Source organism: Stegostoma tigrinum, chromosome 33 (assembly GCF_030684315.1).
Source record: "Stegostoma tigrinum isolate sSteTig4 chromosome 33, sSteTig4.hap1, whole genome shotgun sequence".
NCBI lineage: Eukaryota > Metazoa > Chordata > Chondrichthyes > Orectolobiformes > Stegostomatidae > Stegostoma > Stegostoma tigrinum.
The window spans coordinates 14,385,945-14,404,874 of record NC_081386.1 but is presented as its reverse complement, the minus strand read 5'-3'; the positions used below and the strand labels follow the sequence as shown (position 1 = coordinate 14,404,874).

Genomic DNA, 18,930 nt, shown 5'->3' with positions numbered 1-18,930 from the left:
GAAAGGTATATGCGAATTTAATGCAGAAGTGGAATTACATGGTATGTTAGTGCTCATCCTGAGGAACGTGCTCAATGTAAGAGGAAAGTCAAACAGACTTTACTCAAGCACTCTTTGACAAAATCTCTGATCCCAAACAACTGATTTTACATTTGGAGAATATCATAATTCTCCATTCTCTGATCAAAATTACACAGACGTCTGAAGTAATATAAATATGACTCATAAATTGATACTTCAATTTCTTTCGTAATCACATGCAGGTCCCTTCCATTATTTTGCTTTCTGTAAAGTCATAAAATGATAATACCTGTTTGTTACTTCCTGGCAGAGAGAATTGTTGAATGGGATTGATCGCTTAGGCTTTTTATTTCCTTCGTTCTTCCATAGGATATGACCATAGCTGGAAAGGCAAGGATATTCTGCCCATCACTTAAACAGGGTGGCTTGCCAGGTCACCGATATTGCTGTGAGTTTGGAGTCACATAGAGGCTGGACCAGCTGAGAATGGCAGATTTCTAAAGGATGTTAGTGAACCAGATGGGTTTTCATTTACAATCGATACCAGTGTCGTGGTACCATCGTGAACTGGCTTTATATTAATTGAATTTAAGTTCCACCAAATGCCTCCAGAGCCCTCTTGGACTATACAGCACTAGTCCAACAACATCGCCTGTGTGCCAGTTCCTCCACTGCTTGAGGAAGGTTATTGGAGCAAGGAGATCCCCTATAGCTGGCACCAGAATGAAATTAAAGATATCGCTTCACGGTGAAGCGCTAAATCCAAACCATTTCATGCACATATTGCATTGCATTGTACAACACAACAATAATGCTTTGAAGACATATAAAATTGAACTAACTCACCTATTAGTTAATTCTGGTGAAGGTTTGCTTTCAAGTGAATGTTGTTGACTTGATAACTGGCTGCAACTTGAGAATGATTCTCCCTCACTTCTGCTGTCAAATGAGTCTTTTCCATTGTGCTTTCTGTTAATATAAACATATTTTTTAAAACAGATATCAGATAAAAATAATGTTAGAAAAGCCAAATATGCCAAAATACCAGATGTGTTCATCCACTAAACTGTACCTTATTAACATATGGAAGACCGCAGGGAATTGTCAATAATTATTGTCCTTTATTTAAAATGAGTTCAGTTTAATAGCCCTCAGCAAAAGAGGAATGCAATTAAGGATCTGGTTGATTTAAACAATGAACATTCTGCTAATAAATTATGACAAAAATGCAGAGTCATTCATAACATCAGTCCACTGCCAGTCATTTGTCGACCATCACTAGTTGACTTTCTCTGCAATGTTACGTTCCCTCCGATAAAACGCGTAGCGTCACACTTGGTCAGATTTGGCAGATTTCTCCTGAATGCTAAATCACATTCATTACGCTGTCGCTTCAGGGTGAACTCAAAAAGCCCCTCCAGTTCTTAACTATCCTCCTTCAGTCGTCAGTAGCTACGGATTGTTTTGTTCTTAGTGATGATTTATTATGAAGCATGCAGTTTTTGCATATTTCCGGCCCTGGAGTATAAAGGGCAGACAATGACCATTTTAATTGACACAACGAGACCTTTCTCTTCCAATCAAGAGAAGTTTTTGTGTCCACAGCACATAATTGTCATCACATTTGGCAATCAAGTTATAATAACCACAATAAACAAAGCAGAAGTTTACACTGCAATAGCCATGCTTATCAAAATGTAAACATTCTATTCAATATCTATACAAAAATTAACTGATGACTATCAAGTAACAATTAAAAAACGAAAAAACCTTATTTTACACTTGGACATCCAATCAAAGGTCACTTCTTTCCAGACTGCAGTAATTGTACATTCCCCTATCTTTGAATGCATCTGATCAATTTTATTTTGCAAATTAGGAGCAGAACTGGACTTAAATGAACATTTACGGTAGAACTTCATGGAGTCAATGAGGGTTTTGTTGGTGAACAGCATTGTAGGAGCAAATTACTGCAGATGCTGGAATCTCTGTCGAAAACAAAAAGTGCTGGAAATCACAATGGATCAGTCAGCATCCTCGAAGAGAGAGCTGTTTCGACTCTAAATGACTCTTCATCAGAGCCAACTGTGTTTTTTGTTATAAGAGCACAGAGTAACCTGTTTTAGGGAAGATGTGCTGAATTAAGCGTGGAGGATATGGTGGACTATTTGGGGCATGTGGAGGAGCAGAGGATGGCATGGATGGCCCACTGGGAGTGGGTATGGTATGGAGGATGAATATTTCACAATGCTAGTAGGATAAAGTCCCAGTGAATGAAGGTAGGCTTTTGAACAAGCTTGCCTATAGCTTTCCCGAAGCCTGGCAAGACAGACTCCATCACATGCTCATCACCCTCATCTGCTCCTCTCAGATCGAAGATCTAGTCATTCAAGGCAATTTTCCTGACACTGTCTACCTGCACTGGGGCTGAATGCTCAGACCTTAATGTCAGCTTGATATTGCCGATAAAATTATTGCAGAAGATGTCAGATTTCCTGGCAGTCAGGAATCATCCACTTGGGATACTGAGTCTATTCATTTTCTAACTGGTTGTGCGAGGAACACACCAGGAGGACAAGTTGCCGAGTGACCAATGAAGAGGTTAGATATGATGAACAGGTCCAGTCAGATTTTGTCCACAGCAGATCCCTATCCCACCAACCATAAGATCAGTATAGGAGGCCACTGCACCATGGCGGGTGAGAAAAGATTCCAGAACCAAATGGTGAGGATGTTGGGGGGTGGGGGGGGGGGGGGGGTGGGGGGGTATGGGGAGCGGTTAAAGGTGGGGTCCAATCAAACAGTGGGAGAAGCTTAAAGGACTGAATGGCCTCATGTCTTGGTTTCAGGCAATACATCAATTCATAACGTAAAACAAATAACTCTAACATTACTGTCATCTGTCAATGTGGGGGAAAGTGTGAATTCGTAACATTACTAACATACCTATTAACGGAGAAGATTCAAACGACATAAATTTGTATTTCTGGTATTGACAGTTGTTAAATTATCAATCCGAATGTCAAAATTTTAAGAGCACTGGAGAAATCTAAACTTCAGAACATGTTGAGTCCCCATCAATTATAACAAAGGTATTTATGTGAAAACAATCTGCCCATGTTATAGGGATGATATTATCAAAGCTGGAGGGGGTTCAGAAGGGATTAACCTGGAGGTCGCTGGGTATGGAAAGTTTGAGTGATAAAGAAAGGCTGGCTACTTTCGGACTTTCCTCACTGAAGCATAGGACGTTCAGAGGCGACCTGAGAGAAGGTTGTAAAATAATGAGAAAAGTTTATAAAATAATAATATAGCTTGAGTTAATCATATTTGTCTTTTCCCTAGGATGGGGGAATTTCAAGACTAGGGGGTGCATTTTTAAGGTGAGAGGAGAGAGATTTTAAAAATACATGAGAGGCAAGCTGCCCCCCCACCCCCACCCCCCGAGGGTGGTTCTCATGGGAATAATACATGAACAGGAAAGGAGGAAAGGTTTAGAGGTATAGGAGCCAGGAGCAGGCGGGTGATACTAGTTTAGAACTAAATAAAAACCAGAAGTACTGCAGAAGCTGTAAATCAGGAACAAAATCAGAAGTTGGCTGAAAAGCTCAGCAGATCTGGCAGCATCTATGATGCATCATGTCCCTGATGCACGAATAAAATGGCATTATCATTATGACACTAGACTATGCAAGAATAATGTAATTCAGGACAACATACAATGTAAATAATTTAGTTTAAGCAGCTGTCAATGTTCCATACAAACTGTAACCACCACCACACTCACCACCATAACGTGATGGGGTTTCACTGGGATTAATTACACAACTGGGCACTTTTTTCTTCGATGTTCGTACATTGGATGTTGGTGTTCTTGGCTTAACTACCATTTGTGGTCTCCCTCCCTATCTGCCTCTAAATTTGACTTGTTCAGCCAATTTAGGAGGTAGTTATGAGTAAACCACAGGATGTGGTTCTGGAGTCACATGTAGACAAGAAAATATAAATGGCAGATCTCCTTCCCTAAAAGGCATTAATGAACCTGCTGGGTTCATACATGGTCTCAATTAAATTAGTTTATAATTTCATATTTTACTAAATTCTAATTTCCTGATCTGCTTTAGTGGGATTGGATCCCATGACCGCCAGAATATTAGCTCAGAGTCCCAGATTACATGTCCTGTGGCATGGCCATGGTGCCACCTCCTTGCCCCAACAGTAACAAGCCGTTACCTACTAATGTTTGTTCTTGTATTCTGTGTCCACTGTGCAAGGTAAACTAGGTGAGCTGGTAAACAGGCACAGCTATAATAAAAACAGAAAAATGTTGGAAATACTCAGAAGGTCTAGCAGCATCTGTGAAGAGAGAAACACAGTTAATGCTCCAGCCCTAGTCCTGATGAAAAGCCTCAGATCTGAAAAATTAACTCTTTCTTTCTCCACAGACACGGCCTGTACTGCTCAGTTTTTCCAGCATTATTAGTTTGTGTTCAGACTTCCAACATCTGTTGTGTTTGGTTTTGGATTATCAAGCACAGCAGCTTTTGTCCTTCAGAACTCTGGCATCGACAAATTAATAAAGGTCATGGCTCTTTGGCTGATGGAGGCAGCTCCTTCAAGTAGCGGTACACCCTGCAGAATTTGGTTACCCAAAAAAACTGGTGAATACCAAAAACTGGATTACTTTTCTACTGATCAAACAGGTTAATGGTGATGTAGGGTTGTAGATGAGGCTTAGGGTAAAGTGCTTTGTGAATGTATCCGTTGGTTTTCCTGCACCGCTTAATCACTGCTTTAAATGTGCCAATTTCTTTTCCTAAATAGCAGCAAGTTCTGAAATCGGTCATGGCCTTGATCACAAAGCTGCCAAGATTTGAGAGCGTATACCTGCAGTGGTGAGGAAGGTAGTGGCATTAAAAAAAACTGAAAACATGTTTTAGTTCAGCTGTTCCTCTCCTTACTGATGAAAGATCAGCTGGAAGGCTCATTTATAACATGCTACTTGAGGGAGATGTTTGAACGTGATAAATTACATCAATACCAAAAGGGACGTGAGAAAATGAAACCAATAAAATTCACTTTGGCAATACCAGACCCTCTAATAACTACTTTGGAAAGTATTCCTGTTGAAGAAGTTGCACTTGGGAAAATGGCCCATTACAGGCTTTTTGCACTCTGTTTGTACTTAATGTCAAAATGCTCAAGAATTGTGTTCTTATTTATATTCTTCCCGGCTATTACAGTCCTAACATTTCAGGAATGTGTTACCCACCATTTCAAATGGATGCACCAGTGCAGCACAAAATTATGTCTAATCCACAGCAAATTCTGCAACAATTGCAGAGATTCTTTGAATAATAAAGTCCAAAGGCATGAGGAACTGCATTCCCCCACCTAAATTTTTCAAGAATTCAACATTTTTCATTTTCTTTACTCACTGCTCTCCAACGTAGAAACAAAAGATAGCCAGTCTGATCGTATCAACGTGTCATACAATTTATGCAGAAAATAGTTTTTATAACTCTTTTTCTTAAATCCAACCAAAACTAATCATTGTGATTTCAAACAGGTCCACCTTCAAATAAGCACATTTTTCAATCAGCAAAACGTGCAGTCTTTTCCACAGCACAATCCTGTGCATCAATTTGATGAAAATCTTATAACTTCATTTATTTCTTGGTAATTTATTTCGGAATGCTAGGATTTGCTAGATACTTTAATTGAAACTGCAATTTCATTAAATGAAACTGCAACTGCAGTGCAGAAAAATGTAAATGTTAAAAGGACCTTTGGAATCTGCTGTTCATTGCTTCTGAAATATCTATTTCAATCCTATAAGAGGTGCTTTTATGAATGGCTGCGAACATAAAACTAATTTGGCGCCTTAGATTTCCGTTGGCTCTAAATATCCATGTTAGAGCATAAAGGACGACAGCTCAACTCAATAGAGATGCAAGAGCTGTGAAACCTGTATAATCAGCATTTCAAACACAGCATGAGACCTGAGTAGAACAGCAAATCTGTTAAGAATAAGTTTCTCATTTTCTACTTGGGGAAGCTGCAGCCTTCAGGACTCAACCTCAAGTTCAAAAATGTCAGAACCTGAAAACGTTCTTCCAAGTCCTTACTTACTCCCACAGACCCCAGGCTCTGTCATGGTATAGGCTGCCTACCTTTCACCTGCTTGTGATCCTCATTGTCAGCTTTTCTTACTCGTCAGCATCCTCCTGATCATCCATCACTTTGTCTCCCTCCCTCCCTCTCTCTCTCTCTCTGGGATCCATTGCTGCTCATCTGCTCGCTCCTTCTCTGTTCCCCCTTCCTGTCATCAGCATAAACGCCACCTTTTCCAAGCTACTGTCAATTCTGAAGTGGATGGGTAACTGGACTCTGCTTTCCCTCCATAGATGCTGCCAGACCTGCTGAGTTTCTCCAACAATGTCTGTTTTAGTTTCAGGTTTCCAGAATCCACAGTGCTTTGCTTTATTTAAGAACAATATTTGTGTCATGTAGCCTTGGTGCAATGGTGGTATTTTCTCTATTTTAAATCAGTGAGAAAAGAGGGATAAAAGCAGAAGGGACCTCCACTTGGTGGTCGGGGGTGGGGGGGCGTCAGGTTTTACTACACAGTTAAGTTCTTCTCAGCTCATTACACAGTCATGTGTAGATTCGAAGTCCAACTTTACCAGCAGGAGGTTCTAGGATCCACCAAGACTTTCTGGGCTCCAATGTCTGGCAGCCATGTTTGAAAGGTAACTAGGCAACAGGAGCTAAAACCCAAGAGAATTGCTCCTGCTCTGCTTGTCACCCCGACCCAAGCAGAGTTGTCAGAGATCAGGCAAAAGCTGGGCACCATGCTTTAATGATGCCTCTTGAGATGTTCTCCTGAAGCTTGTCCAGGACAGAAGACAAGGCCTTTTCCCTACAGATGAAAACAAGAGGCCAACTTGACTGATGAAGGCAGCCCGCACAGAGGTGGCTGCGGAAGTCAGCGCCCGCGAGTGGCCGAGGAGAACCTGGCCCGAATGCCACAGGAAGATAAGCGATCCGCTGTGTTCTGCTGGGGTATCCACCAGTTTACACGGTGCTTCATGCTTTCATAACTGCGAGGTAGAATTGTAAAAGTTGTCACTGCAGACAGGAAGCTGGGTGCCAGGTACCTCCATCACATACCTCAGTGTCTGTCACTTCACTGGTCACTCTCAAAGATCTGCCAAAGTTACAAGCAGCAGCTCATGCACCATCAAGTCACCGTCTTGTCAACACAACAAAGAGAATGTCCACATCTGATTGACCTTCATCAAAAGGTTTGCATGGGGCAAGGATACAGCCTAGCTTTTGAGTTAAGCCCAGCTTGCTTATCCCCTCAGCAGGTTTGCTGGCATCAGTGAGCTCCCACACTGGGTAAACCTGTTGGCCTGGTCAGGCTTTGCACCTGACGATAACAAGCCAGTCTGTATGCTATTCAGATTCCTCAATGAGATGCTCAAAATGGAGGGCTTTAGCCTTCACATCGTTAAGCATTTTCACAAAGAAATGCACTGGTTACGAAGGAGCCAAGTTACTGAAAAAGTCTGCACCCAGCGCAGGTCAGAAAAAGAGCTCTACCCTGCCCAATGCATGGCTGAGATACAACAAAAGCAGAAACAGCTGGAGAAACTCAGCAGTTCTGGCAGCGTCTGTGGAGAGAATGCAAATAGACAATGTATTGGGTCCAGTGACCCTTCTTCAGAACATGCCTCACGTATATAGTCGGGTTTGTAAAACATGTGCTTCCCATTTTTGGGGAAAACAATTGCTACTGGATGCAAAACAGGTTCCTGGTCATGGGTCAGCGTTCCAGAAAGGATTCAGGAAGTTTAGCAGCAAAATCTAGACCACACATTGAGAAACTGAATTTTTGTCTCCTGCCCAGTTAAGTTCTCACACCAGTCTTTTTATAAGTAGCAGAAGATTCTGCCCAAGTGTGCAAAGCGGAGGTGGTGATAGTTTGTAATGTCACTGGATTCGTATTTCCAGCTCCAGCTAATGGTCTGGGACCTCAGGTTCAGTCGAATGTGCATTTAATTAGTCAGAAACAGACTCAACTGAAAGTAGGTCTGAGCAATAGTGACCATGGCATCAAAACTGCCTCCAGGACACGGACTCCAGATACCATATTCCTGATTTTTTTTGTGGTTGGGGGGTGTAGCCTGCAGATCAATGTGAAATTCCAGGCAGCCTCTGACAATGGTCTTATCTTGCCATTTTAATAACCTTAATGAGTGACCCGAGGCTTTCAGATGGACAGTCATTCATTTGTCTCAAGTTAGGCCTTCCCATAGCTGTCACACCAGTTGGTAACTGGATGTTTTATACCCACTTCCCTCAGTTCTCACCAAACAGCCTCTGGAACTCCTGCTCTTTGTAAACTCAGCTCCTTTCTTTTGTCCATTGTGTAATTTTGCACAAGAGTGATGTGTTCAAAGTATGTTCTCTGTATGACTAGTCTGAGTCAGCACAACTAGAAATAATTACACCTATTTCTTAAACAGAGATATGCTTCCAAAGCTTTTCATTTTGCACACATCAGGATGGATACAAGAATGACAAATTTCCAATGATCAGCACTTCATACTGCATGGGAAAGGAGCACTGTTTGCTTGGCCGAATGATTGCTGCATTCTCCATGGCAACTCCTCGACAAGGGAACTAAAGCCTTTTATTTAAATTGAAGAAAGAATTCACAAGGCCTGAAAATATTGCTTCAGTTTGCAGACGACAGACCACAGAGTACAAATGAACGTTGTTTCTAGTGATTGTAAGTGATCTTAAAGTGGTTGTGTATGTAGCTACAAGCACAGTTGGGATTGTTGACCCAATCATAAATTCAGACTTAACAGAAGATGATATTTTGTTTTGCGTTTAGCCTGGAAAGACAAAGAACCATAAAAAATTAAAAGACAGATTAAGATATTTGTTTCATGCTGCTACAATGCAATAGGCACAATTCTAAAGAGGGTACAAGAGCAGAGGGCCTGCTGATATACGTACACATTTCAGTGAAGGTGATAGTACTTAATGAAAGATATGGAGTCCTGTGCTTTAGTTCAGGGCACAGAGTACGAATAGTAAGAAGATGTGATAAATTTGTATCAAGCACTGGTTCAGCCTCAATTGGAATATTGCATCCAGCTCTGGGCACCATACTTTAGAATTATATTGAAGGCATTAGTGAGGTGCAGGAAAGACTCAAGAATAATTCACTAGTGCAATGGCCAGTCAAATAGTCTCTTTCAGTCCTGAGACCGTTCTCTGGTAACAACAACCACACTCGCTGATTTGTCTTTACTCCTTCATGTCTGACTCTATCAAATATGTTCAAAAATGGCAATGTTTTCAATATGCATCCTCATATGAAGCTTGGGAAATGTACCACTTTACCATAAAGCTGTGGAATATGGAAAATACCAGAATCTCCAAACACCGTTGAATCAAAGTCAAACTTTGGGACCTTCCAGAGTAGAGGTTCCTATTGTCTCCAGAATGGGGATGATGGAAGTTCAATACAACGAAAGAGAAAACTGGAGTAAAGAGAAAAAAAAAAGCCTGATGGTGACCACGTGTCCAATGTTGATTGTTGTAAAACCTATCCGGTTGACTAAAGTCCTTTCAGGAAGAAAATCGGCTGGCCTTACCTGGGCCAATCTACATGTGACTCCAGACCAACAGCAATGTGGTTGACCCATAAGGCAGTTAGGGGTGGACAATAAATGCTGGCCGAGCCAGCAATACCCATATCCCAAGTGAATAAAGAAAAATTGCTTCTCATTCAAAAAGACTTCTTCAATGTCTTCTCAAAGCCAATCACATTGGTTAAATTGAGGCTCATAGGAAATTCCAGGTCAATGAAGAAATAGAAGCAGTCCGATGTATTTGCTAGTTACTAATATGACTGCAGGTTTCCACTTGTATTAAGTGTATTGTTTTCTCCAGTCACCAGAGGCACAATGGATTTTCACTGGTGCAAGAACAGCTATTGACTCTTCACATTACCTATGCTTTAGTTGATCATGGATTTCATGATTTGCAAAGTTGACTGTCTGAAATAACCCAATATATTGCTAAAAACACTGCATTTTAAGCAGCTAAGTACAAAGCTTGAGCTTGGTTCCTGATACTCTTAGGGTATACACTCCACTGGGATGTGTCATCACTTCAGCATTTCACTAACAACAGAAAATCACTCAATGTATTAGCTCGCATGAGCAGAAAAAATATAAAGTCAACCATGGATGAAATATTAAGAATGAGTCATGATTGCTATTGCTGACTGGGGAAATCCTACCAAATATTCAAGAATGTGATATGAAGAGAAAGTGTTTCAAGTATAAATATAAATTCAGAATATTGAAGAGAATACAAAATCAAGTTAGCTTACATTACACAATGGAAAACCAAAATATACAAGACTCACAAGGCAATCAATAGTTGAACTTCTGAAATAACAACACGCAAGCAAATCCAAACCAGGAAAGTCAGATATCACTATTGCATAGACAGAGTGACATTAAATGGCTGAAGTGATAGTCTTCTCCACCGGCCAGAAAATCAGCGGTTACCTTGGAAGCACCAATAGAATTCACTGTCCATCAGGCAAGTTAACAGCTGGTGATTAGGGTTACCGTGCCTTTAAGGGCATAGGTCATACATCCAAGAGCAGGCAATCAACTGAAGGGTCACTAGCTCTTCAGTCCCAGGAGAAGCACTGGGAGCAATGGCCACTGCTAGTATCACAGCAGGCTTCAGCACATTGCAGCGAACCCAGGAGCAGCCAAAGAGAAGGCGCCACTGCACAAATTGATCGGATTCACTGAATTAGATTCATTGTGGGACCAGTTGGGAGGATTAGTTGAGGTTGGTGGGCAGCATGAGGAGAGAGAGAGAAAAAACCTTTCAGTGCCTTGTAGCACAAAGCCAAGTACGTCGGTAGGTAATCAGGTGTCTGCTTCGGAAGGATACCCAGCCAGCCTCACACCGAGATGCTGAGCAGTTTTTATTAAGCAGCATTCCCATCTCGTGTACACTGTACATGGTACACACACATCTGCGCGCGCACACACACCTCCCATTCCCAGCGTTGGGCAATAAACTCTGGCAATGACACCCACATTCCATGAAAAGACACAAAATATCACAGAAGGCTGCCATACATTTATTCAGAAAATTCAACTGAAGATTATGCAATGAAGCCTGAAATGACAGAGATGTTAGCATCCGAAAAGAAACACAATGTTACAGAAGTACGGTAACAAATAAAAAGATTGACATAAAGATTAACTACATTTAGGAGCTATGAGGCCCAGCGCCCACCGCCCCACCACCACATTACAAAGCAACTCACAGCACTTTGCTCTGCGCTTTGAAATTTTGCTATTGTATACAGTAAACTGTGCATTATAATCTGAGAAAAGGTCACAGACCTGAAATATTACCTGCTTCTCTTTTCACAGCAGCTGCCAGTCCTGCTGAGTACAATATTTTTTGTTTTGATTTTGCCTTTGAAATCGAAGTCAAACCAGTTGAAACTAAATGGTTTTTACTAGTCTTCTGCTTTGCCATGCTTCTATTTCTAACAGCTCACTTCATGTACAGAATGCACAATGAGGTATTGAGAAGCAACACTAAGCACTCACAACGAAAAGACCCACGTATCAGTTAAGAAACAGAATCCAAAATGATGGATCAGCTCGCTCTCAAAAATAATAATATGCTAACGATATACGGCAAGGAGAAATGTACCGTCACTGAAACAGACAGGATTGAGAAATTCGGGGCATTTTGGCATTGGAGAGAAACTTACCCCTTCTTACCACCTCAGCAAAGTAAGCACAAGGCAAGAAGGTCCATTTGGGATTTTCTAAACTGGTCATCAATTAAGGCCTTGGAGTGGTCAATTGATTGCCACGTTAAAAAGGTCTCAACTTATCTCCTCCCTGATCACCCAGCCACCAGCCTTCCCAACCCGATCAGGCAAGAAATGTGCCTATCTCCAGAATGGGAAAACATGGAAATTGGTCTAATGAGGTGGCCTCTCCACAAGTGCCAATTGGGGGGTAATCTCAAGTGACAATGAAGGCAGGGGGTTTGCTTGGAAAGCCACCCACTGTTCTCTCCTCAGGCACCCTTGGCCTCGACCCAGTGGGAGCAGGATTAAAAAGTAGTATGAACTTTGGATTCCCTGAAAAGTAGGCAGACTTTAGTACCTGCAAAAGAGGCAAGTCTTTGACTGGCTGGCCAAGGTACAAGCAGATGGGCAGCTGATTGGGCAATTTATCGTGGGGATGGGAGTGCCATATTGGTCACCACCTACCATATTCAACCTCTCACTTAGTTTAGGTTTGCTGCAGTTTTCTATATGATAGCCCATTCAAAAATAGCATGGACACTCAGGTACTTATTGAGTCAGAGATCTGGAAACTTATTATCAACTATCACAGTCTGGGTTTGACGTTTGCTTTCAATTACAGCTATGTAGACTGGCTGACCAACAAACTGAGTGATTGCTTAACTGATTATCAGAGTAAGATGGAAAATTTTTAACTTGAGTGCCACATGCCATGATGTAATTGAGCGGTCAGAGGTATTTGAGGTGCATTTGAGATCTGTGCAATGCAACATGCCCCTTTTCCCCTCAAAGAATAGGAAAACAGTTTTGATCAGTATGCAACAAGGATGCACATTGGTATGCTTACTTTATACATTACTATAATGCTTTGGCAAACATACAATTCAGCCAGATTCGGTCCTTACACAATCGTTAGGATTTGGATGTATCATTTCCCTCTGCTGTTTGCTGTCTCTCATTGTGCACAAGCCCAGAAGTCACACATCACCAGGTAAAGTCCAACAGATTTATTTGAAACCACAAGCTTTCATAGCACTGTGCCATCATCAGGTGGAATGCAGAGAGGCGCACAGACACAGAATTTATAGCAGGGAGATCAAAAGATCACACTGATGTTGTGTGTGGAGTGTCAACAGCTTGAATAATAAGTGAAGGGACAACTTTTATTCCGAAAAAGTGAAGCAGAGAGATAATTGCAAAAAATAAGTAGTGTGAAGACAAACCAAATGGCTGGAATGACATGATGGGTCTAAGAGTCGCACGCCGAGGGTCTAACAAAAGTAACAAGTAATCCAAAACTGTACTGCTAATTAAGGTAGAGGGACCATAACAAGATGGTGTCAAAACAGGACAGTAAGGAAGATTTTACAGGGACAGAACAGTGTGGTGAGGTCACTTGTAGCGTGACATGAACCCAAAGTCATGGTTGAGGCTGTCTTCATGGATGCAGAACTTGGCTATCTGTCTCTGCTCAGTGATTCTATATTGTTGTGCATCTCAAAGGCTGCCTTAGTGAACAGTTACCTGAAGATTGGAGGCTGAATGTCATTGACCACCGAAGTGTTCCCCAAATGGGGGGCGGGGGGAACATTCCTGCCTGGTGATTGTTGCACAGTGTCCATTTATTCGTTGTCGTAGTTTCTGCTGGATGCCCCGAGGCAAATGACTACACAACAATATCAACGAGTTTCATTCCACTATCAGACTTCAGAATCAGTCTTATTCTTGAGACACACACATCAAGGATGGGCATCTCAGTACCTCACTCCACTGCAAACCCACGGATAAGCTCAAAATTCTGCACTTCTCCAGCTTCCAACCTAAACATGGTAAAGAAGCTATCCCTTACAGACAAGCCCTGCACGGGGTAAACAGGGTCTGCTCGGACGAGGAGGAAAGTGACAGACACCTAAAGATGCTGAAAGACGCCTCATAAGAAGAGGATATGATGGTCAACTTATCAATCGCCAGTTCCAATGTGCCAGAGAAAAAAAACACAGCAACCTCCTTCGAGGACATGATCGATAGAGTATCCTTCATCATCCAGTACTTCCCCAGAAACGAAAAATTACACCATGTCCTCTGCAGCCTACAACATGTCATTGATGACTATAAGCATCTTGCTATGATCATCCCTGTGCCTCCACTTCGTCTCTTCAAACAACTGCCAAGCCTTAAACAGGTTATCGTTTGCAGCAAACCACCCGGCCTTCCAGACAACATCGATCACACAACCCTGTTACAGCAACCTCTGCAGGACATGTCAGATATGGATACCACCATCACACATGGGAACACTACCCACCACAGACATGGCAGATACTCATATGACACTGCCAATGCTGTCTCTCTCATACGCCATATAGTGGCGAGACCACGCAGAAGCTATGACAACAGATAAACGGACATTGTGCAGCGATTACCATACAGGAATGTTTCCTCCCAGTCTGGGAATACTTCAGTCTCCTATCTTAAGGGTTAGTGCCTTCAAAGGCAGCATTTGAGGTAGCCAACAACGCAGAATCACTGAGCAGAAACTGATAGCCAAGTTTTGTACCATGAAGATGGCCTCAACCGTGACCTTGGGTTCTTATCACGTTACATGTCTCTTCACCACACTGTTCTGTCCCTGTAAAATCTCCCTTACTGTCCTGTTTTGACACCATCACCTTGAAACCTTGGTATGGTCTTGCCACTAGAGTCCAGCCTGGCTTGCTCCACTCCTCGCCGCAGATCACCAAACACCCAATCTGGTACAACACCGATCTCCCAAACCGCTTCCACGTCCCAGACCCTGAAGAAGCTGCGGCAGCATCGCACCTGCCGCTCCAAGCCAAAGACCCACTCTCGGCCCTCAGGCGCTGCTGTTGTCGCTGCCTCCACAACTGAGCTCCCCAAGAAGGTAGAGCAAATTTAAAAAAAACTAAAGTAATGAAAAAAAGCAAGAAAAGAAGGAAAGAAAAGTAAAGCGGTTGGAGTGGATGAGCCCAGGCTCAGGAGCCCTACTCTGCCGCCATTTTTTTTTGGATTCTAATGCATGGACAGTGTGTCCTCGAAACTCTTCCAATGCTACCCTCGGTCTAACATGTTGAATGTCCTACTTTCCTGCACATGTCTCAGTAAGGCAAATAGTGCTGAGCACCATTGTCACAGACAAATTACACCAGCTGTGATCTTGCACCAACACATGGAGGAAATTTCATGCAGAATGAGAGGTTCTCTCAACTTTGGAGCTTTAAGAAGTTGAAATGTTTCATATGGCTTAGTCAGCTGATTGATATCCTTATTAATGCTGGGCCAACGCATGCCAAACTCTCAGTTTATTTTCTGAACCCACGTGATATTTGTATGTCTGGTCTGAGCATATCTCAAAGTCAAGCTTGTGGAAATAATCACTTGTTTGCTTTTGAAAAGTACATTTTTATAGATTCAGGTCTGAACAAAGGCTTTGCATCTGAAAACTTGGGATTAAGCTATTCATAGAATTCATAGGATCCCTACAGTGTGGAAACAGGCCATTCGCCCCAACAAGTCCACACAACCCCTCCAAACAGCATCCCTCTCAGACCCATTTCCCTACCCTTTTTCCCTGTAACCTGGCATTTCACATGACTAATCCACCTAACATACACATCCCAGACGCTACAGGCAATTTAGTATGGCCAATCCACCTGACCTGCACATCTTTGGACTGTGGGAGGAAACCGAGCATCTGGAGGAAACCCATGCAGACACAGGGAGAATGTGCAAACTCCACACAGACAGTTACCCAAGGATGGAATTGAACCCAGGTCCCTGGCACTGAGAGGCAGCAGCGCTAACTACTGAGCCACCACTGATAACTGTGTACAAATAAAGTTTAACGATATATAGAATGATTTTTCCAGAATTTTCAGCAACACTGCCATTTTGCCAAATCAGAGCTGTCATTGCATCTTGCAAACTGCCATTTCATTTTTAATTGGACATACCATGGCCTCCATTTTTTGAGAAAGAGAAAATGTCAGAAGATAAACACAACTATTCCTCCATTGTAATTGCTGTCCTTTAATACAGTTTGTATTCTTCAATCTTGGTTATTAGATGTGAACTTCAGCTTTGAACTCATGACCAGTGACTGCAAAGAGAATAATTTTTCACAATTGCTACGGCTATCACCTTTGGTCCTTTAGTACCAGCTTAGTACCATCAGCATCTAGTTCCTACTTGCTGCCACTATGATGTGACGTGATTTGAATTGATAGCCCAGAAGATATATAACCAAAGTGATTCAGATTTTAATGAGACAGATATCTGGAATTTATTAACAGGCAACTATATAAAGCAATATCACATATCTGATTTGCACAGTCTGGGTTCTATGCTTATTTACATTCCTGTTACAACGTATACATTCGTGACTGACTGACAGACACAGATCAACTCACTGACTGATAACTTAATCGATTGAGAGTAAGATGGAGATCTTCCATAAGGGTGTCACATTTCCAGAAGCCATCCAGCTGTCATAAAGGTACAGTGTCTTTCCAAGATCTGTGCAACAACGTAACATCTCAATTTGTGAATATTTAAAATGTAAAACTCCAGTTCTAAGGAAGGGTCACTAGACCCGAAATATTAACTGAGTTTTCTTCACTGATGCTGCCAGACCTGTGGAGCCTTTCCAGCAACTTATAGAACATAGAACAGAGAACAATACAGCACAGTACAGGCCCTTCGGCCCTCGATGTTATGCCGACCTGTCATACTGATCTGAAGCCCATCTAACCTACACTATTCCATGTACGTCCATATGCTTATCCAATGGCGACTTAAATGTACCTAAAGTTGGCGAATCTACTACCGTTGCAGGCAAAGCGTTCCATTCCCTTACATCTGTCCTATATCTTTCACCCCTCAATTTAAAGCTATGCCCCCTCGTGCTCGCCATCACCGTCCCAGGAAAAAGGCTCTCCCTATCCACCCTATCTAACCCTCTGATTATTTTATATGTTTCAATTAAGCCACCTCTCAACCTTCTTCTCTCTAACGAAAACAGCCTCAAGTCCCTCGGCCTTTCCTCATAAAACCTTCCCTCCATACCAGGCAACATCCTAGTAAATCTCCTCTGCACCCTTTCCAAAGCTTCCACATCCTTCTTAGAATGCGGTGACCAGAACTGTACACAATACTCCAAGTGCGGCCGCACCAGAGTTTTGTACAGCTTCACCATAACCTCTTGGTTCCGGAACTCGATCCCTCTATCAATAAAAGCTAAAACACTGTATGCCTTCTTAACAGCCCTGTCAACCTGGGTGGCAACTTTCAAGGATCTGTGTACATGGACACCGAGATCTCTCTGCTCATCTACACTACCAACAATCTTACCATTAGCCCTGTACTTTGCCTTCCGGTTACTCCTACCAAAGTGCATCACCTCACACTTGTCTGCATTAAACTCCATTTGCCACCTCTCAGCTCAGCTCTGCAGCTTATCTATGTCTCTCTGCAACCTACAGCATCCTTCGTCACTATCCACAACTCCACCAACCTTAGTGTCGTCTGCAAATTTACTAACCCATCCTTCTACGCCCTCATCCAGGTCATTTATAAAAATGACAAACAGCAGTGGACCCAACACCGACCCTTGCAGTATACCACTAGTAACTGGTCTCCAGGATGAACATTTCCCATCAACTACCCCCCTCTGTCTTCTTTCAGCAAGCCAATTTCCGATCCAAACTGCTATATCCCCCTCAATCCCATTACTCTGCACTTTGTACAATAGCCTACTGTGGGGAACCTTAACAAACGCCTTGCTGAAATCCACATACACCACATCAACCGGTTTACTCTCATCTACCTGTTTGGTCACCTTCTCAAAGAACTCAATAAGGTTTGTGGGGCACGTCCTTCCCTTCACAAAACGTGCTGACTATCCCTAATCAATTTATTCTTTTCTAGATTATTATAAATCCTATCCCTTATAACCTTTTCCAACACTTTACCAACAACTGAGCTAAGGTTCACTGGTCTATAATTACCAGGGTTGTCTCTACTCCCCTTCTTGTACAGGGGAGCCACATTTGCTATCCTCCAGGCATCTGGCACTATTCCTGTAGACAATGATGAGTTAAAGATCAATGCCAAAGGCTCGGCAATCTCCTCTTTGGCTTCCCAGAGGATCCTAGGATAAATCCCATTCGGCCCAGGGGACTTATCTATCTTGTGCTTATGTTTCTGATTTACAGCATCCACAGGTATTTTGGCTTTTACCTTGCTCTGTGGGAGTTTGACCACACCCCTTCAGGTTGCTTCTATTGTTCCAGCTTTTAAAAGAATACCCCAAAGTCACAAGATGTTTACACTAGCATTTCTGGTAGACTGTTCTTCAATTCTGTCTTAAAACCTCTCTCCAAACAAAAAAGGATAAAATAACCTCTTAAAGCCACAGCATTGTCACATAAGTCATAGGTTGCAGATCAAAGCATACCCATATAATGAGAACATAGGATGACCGAGTTTTGCATTCACCTCAGTTCCTCTAGATCAGGAAGGAGAGGAATGATAGAAAAGCTCCTGATTACCACATGTAATAAGTTAAGAAACAGGAGCAACAGGTAACTGTTCAGCCCCTTGAGTCTGCTCAATCATTCAATAAGATTGTGGCTGATTCGACTATGACTTTCCCTCCTGCCCGCATACACTCTAAGCAATTGTCATCAGGTTTGACAATTCTGTATTCAAACAGCCTGTCAAAACTCACGCTGACTCACTGAAGAATATTGATTACTCTCTTCTGAGATAGCACATTTGCTATAGCATGGCGTTTTTAATGGATTCTACATTTCCCAATAATGCCCATGAGGCAAACATTGTCAAATAACCCTAATCAGCCACCAAAGACAGAGTCCTGGCTAATATGGTCATTGGTTTATGTTCAATTCTGCTCCGAGGTCCTTCACCATTTTCTTGCAGCTGTTTCATTGTAATAAATACATTTAATTCTGCCACTGAAAACAATTTCTGTGCACTAAATGTAC

General features: G+C 42.2%; 1 protein-coding gene across 4 annotated transcripts in view; it reads right to left on the bottom strand.

The window, feature by feature from the left end:
- Nucleotides 1-18,930, bottom strand: part of LOC125467255 (protein unc-13 homolog C-like) — a 562,058-nt gene that overhangs the window by 431,529 nt on the left and 111,599 nt on the right. For all 4 annotated transcript variants that reach the window (XM_059639173.1, XM_059639171.1, XM_059639172.1 and 1 more), the window contains exon 9: nucleotides 868-990. In XM_059639173.1, the coding sequence (XP_059495156.1) occupies nucleotides 868-990 (123 nt within the window). The remainder of the gene's footprint in view (nucleotides 1-867; nucleotides 991-18,930) is intronic.